The 3,528-nt window shown below is 39.4% G+C and overlaps 1 protein-coding gene across 2 annotated transcripts in view; it reads right to left on the reverse strand.

Annotated features, from left to right (window-relative positions):
* Positions 1-3,296, reverse strand: part of wisp3 (WNT1 inducible signaling pathway protein 3) — a 16,689-nt gene extending 13,393 nt beyond the window's left edge. Inside the window, exon 1 of one of the 2 annotated variants that reach the window (XM_015386787.1) lies at positions 3,100-3,296. In XM_015386787.1, coding sequence (XP_015242273.1) covers positions 3,100-3,147 — 48 coding nt within the window. In that variant the 5' untranslated portion in view covers positions 3,148-3,296. The remainder of the gene's footprint in view (positions 1-3,099) is intronic. The other variant, XM_015386788.1, reaches the window with a different exon arrangement.
* Between the last annotated feature and the right edge of the window lie 232 nt (positions 3,297-3,528).

Genomic DNA, 3,528 nt, shown 5'->3' on the forward strand with positions numbered 1-3,528 from the left:
TTTTTTTTTTTTTTTTTTTTTTTTTTTTTTTTTTTTTAAAGAAAAAATATTAAAGAAAAAAAAATTGACATTTATGAGTTAATTTCTAAAAATATATTTTACGTTTCTCTCTTCTTATCAGGGAGGGCGGTGCCCCAGCGCCCCCTATGGGCCGGCCGCCACTGCTTTGATATTTTTCGATACAGCCAAAAAAAAGGCAATGGATAAAACTGTCCTATTATTTTTAAGTGCTGATGAAGATTCTCAGTCATCCAGGTCATGGTCATTCCGTAAAAGTTAAAAAAATCCACTGGACTTGGTTTCCAAGATTTGAAGACGGTTCTCCACCTCTCCAGGAAGCTTTCTCAATTCAAATGTCTGGATCCGCAGTGAGTTTGAGTTTTATATAGACAAGGCCTTGTATTGCTTGGAAACATGCAAATGGAAACCGATGAATGGGTTGTTTGGTTCCGTTGTTAGCCTGTAATATCTGAAACCTGTCTATGATTCTGAGGGTCGGTCGTTAAGGAGGGGCATCGTCGTTAAAAGGGGGGGATTGTTCCCTACCTGAAACCTGTCTATTATTGTTAAGGGTCGGTCGTAAAGGAGGTATTGTTCACCGGCTGATGCGGGTACCCCTAAAGGAATATTATTTTTAGGCTGCTCCAAAATTGTTATTATTTTAACGATAAACCGCAAAAGATGAGACATTTTTGTAGTAGATGCATCATGTTGACAGATACGTTTTCAAACAGTTTAGTGAGTCAGTCAGTTAGAAACTACTCCTTTATTGGTCATGTGACTCTCTTGAAACGACACGCGTACCGATACAGTGTTTGGCTTCAAGGGCTTGACGCATGCAGCGACAGATGGCTGTTAATGGACCCATCACTAGTTCTAGGTAATTATGTATTTTTGAATGTTTGCCTCAATATCTCTACATTAAACCTACAAGAACTCATCTCTGCATTTGGGTCCTCAAGCAAGCTCACCCCCCACGTTTGCAAAGACTTTCTTATTCAATCCATTATTTGAAACATCAATACTTTCAATGGATTTTATATATGTATGCAAAGTGCTCCAAGTTGTGTTAATAACAGGAGCCCTTTGTATTAATCCTTCCTAAAAACTGTCTCAAAAGCACAACATAGATTATCAAATTTGACAGAGATTACCTGAATCATTTCAGTCACTAAAGTGGGCTTTTCTTTGGTAATGCCATAGAAATCAATAGAATGTCACGATTGTAGTCCCGGTAGCTGACCTGATTACTCACTTCATTCACCTGCCGTTCCCTCCCCGCTCTCTAATTATCATTCATCTTATTCAACTGCTTCCTCTGCTATACGGTTCAGCTATCAGGGCCAGATCATTATTCGTTTGTATTCGTGTTACTTATGTTACTTATGTTATGTTTTCATGTCAGTTATTTAAGTGAAACAAACCTAAATAACTGACATGAAAACATAACACAAAAAAACAAAGAATAGAAGAATAAGTAATACGAATCCAAGCGAATAATAATCTGGCCCCGATAGCTGGGCTGAACTATATATATAGCAGAGGGAGCAGGTGAATAAGATGAATGATAATTACAAAGTGGGGAGGTAATGGCAGGTGAATGAAGTGAGTAATTAGATCAGCTACTGGGGCTGCAATCATGACACAGAAAGCATCTGCAGCCTCTTTCAGCTCTTTGGATCGAGGGTCGGCTTAGCGGTTTGGTCACATCAGGGTTTTAAAAAATATGACGGAATGATGTTCTATTATTGTTGCAAGACAATGATTTTTTTGTAATATTTTCTATTAAATCATATTCTATTTTCTCAAATTTGAATTGTCGAATTTCTTCTTTTAAGATTTAGTTTTGCAAATTGCAAATTGTTTTCAAAATGTATTTTAAAGATCTCTTTACTTTTTCTGTACTTTTGGTCCAAACACACTCCATATAATGTTCACGTTCACCAGAAAAAGTGCTATTGCTGAGGTCCAGCAGACCAATAGACACGTGTCCCTCCAGAGGAAAGCCCGCCTCCTGAAGGAAAGACAATGTGATCTGGAAAACGCAATTTGAAAAAATTATATTTGTAAAATTCAAACTGAAAAGCAGAAATTTGAATAAAACAAAGTATGAAAAAAAAAACTGAAAAAAATATCTATACATTTTTAGAGGGAAAATACGGAAGAGAATTAGGGCCACTGGAAAAAAAAAATACTGATTTTATTTCAGTATATTATGAGAAAAGAGTCTGAATTCCGACTTTAATCTCAGAATTCTGACTTTTTTCTCATATTATATTGAAATTAAATTTTCAACATCAGGTAAGTCTTCCATTTTTAAAGTTCCATTTCTGGATGGCATTTTTTCCCTCAAATTTCCTTTTCCAAAAGGTGATTGCAACAATAATGGATCAAAATGATCTGCACCAAACAGCTCCAATCTGGTTATCTGGCAGAGATCATGGAAATGTCCAAACCTAAAAAGCCCAACGCTTCTACCCCTGTAAGCTGAAGGTCTGGCCTCTCACCGCTTCGTCCTTCTGTTGCTTGTTATATACCAACTGATCTAAACTAGTGCTGAGTTGTCTCTCTTCCAAACAACATTGTTTACTATCATTATCAAGCGTCTCCACATGTGCCATATCTTCCCATGGTGGACCAGAAACCTCCACCTGCAGCATCCTCCTGTAAGCATCAAGGGTTTGTGTCTCAGAGCAAAGGCTCCGCTTTGCTTCGTTTTCATCCAGCTGCTGCTTGTTGCTCTAGTTCTGCAGAAAGCTTTCCAAAGGTCACTGAGGGTTATGCCAAAAATCTGAAGCCTGTCTGTCAGCTTCAATGAATGACGATGTGAAAATGGGTCTATAGGAGCTTTTAATGCAAAACCCCTAAGAACACAACATTCCCTTACCTGCTCTGTGGAAATAAATATTAAACTGGTTCATTGACCAAAGTCTGCATAGTGAGACTTTGGTCAATGAGTTAGGAATTTTTGTATGTTTATTTAATCATCGGCTTTCCTGCTACATAGCAAAGCATCTCTAAGGTGTTTCCTCCTTGAAGATGGATAATGAGTGACTCCTGTCCTCCTGAGAGAGCAGAAAAACATCTTTCTCTTCTTACCTGCTGAGCAGAGATGAGCAGAACACAGCAGCTGAGGAGTGATAGCATCTCTACAGGGTGAAGGTTGCTGTGAGCTCCAGAAGAGGACTCACAGGGTGCTGGGGGAGTCAGAAAGTGGGCTTTAGGGTGGTTTGGACTGGGCGAGGGAGAGTGGAATGGGCTGGGATTGGGTGGGGAGAGATCGGAGAGCTGACCTTTTGGAGAAGGGGACAAAGCACCTCTCTGTCTCCTCTGCAAACACACCTTTTCCTTGCCTCACTGATCCAGAAGGGAAATATTTGTCTTCATAACTGCTGGGTGGCTCCGGGGCCTTCAGGTCCTGCCCACTTGTTTATTCTAAGTATGTGGACCTCACTCAGATTGATGGTGGTGGAAGTAAGAGCTAAATCTGTACGCCACGTTACAAAGCGCACGTTTTTTACAAGAGAT

The sequence above is a fragment of the Cyprinodon variegatus genome, unplaced genomic scaffold (genome assembly GCF_000732505.1).
Source record: "Cyprinodon variegatus isolate N-32 unplaced genomic scaffold, C_variegatus-1.0 Scaffold378, whole genome shotgun sequence".
Classification (NCBI taxonomy): domain Eukaryota; kingdom Metazoa; phylum Chordata; class Actinopteri; order Cyprinodontiformes; family Cyprinodontidae; genus Cyprinodon; species Cyprinodon variegatus.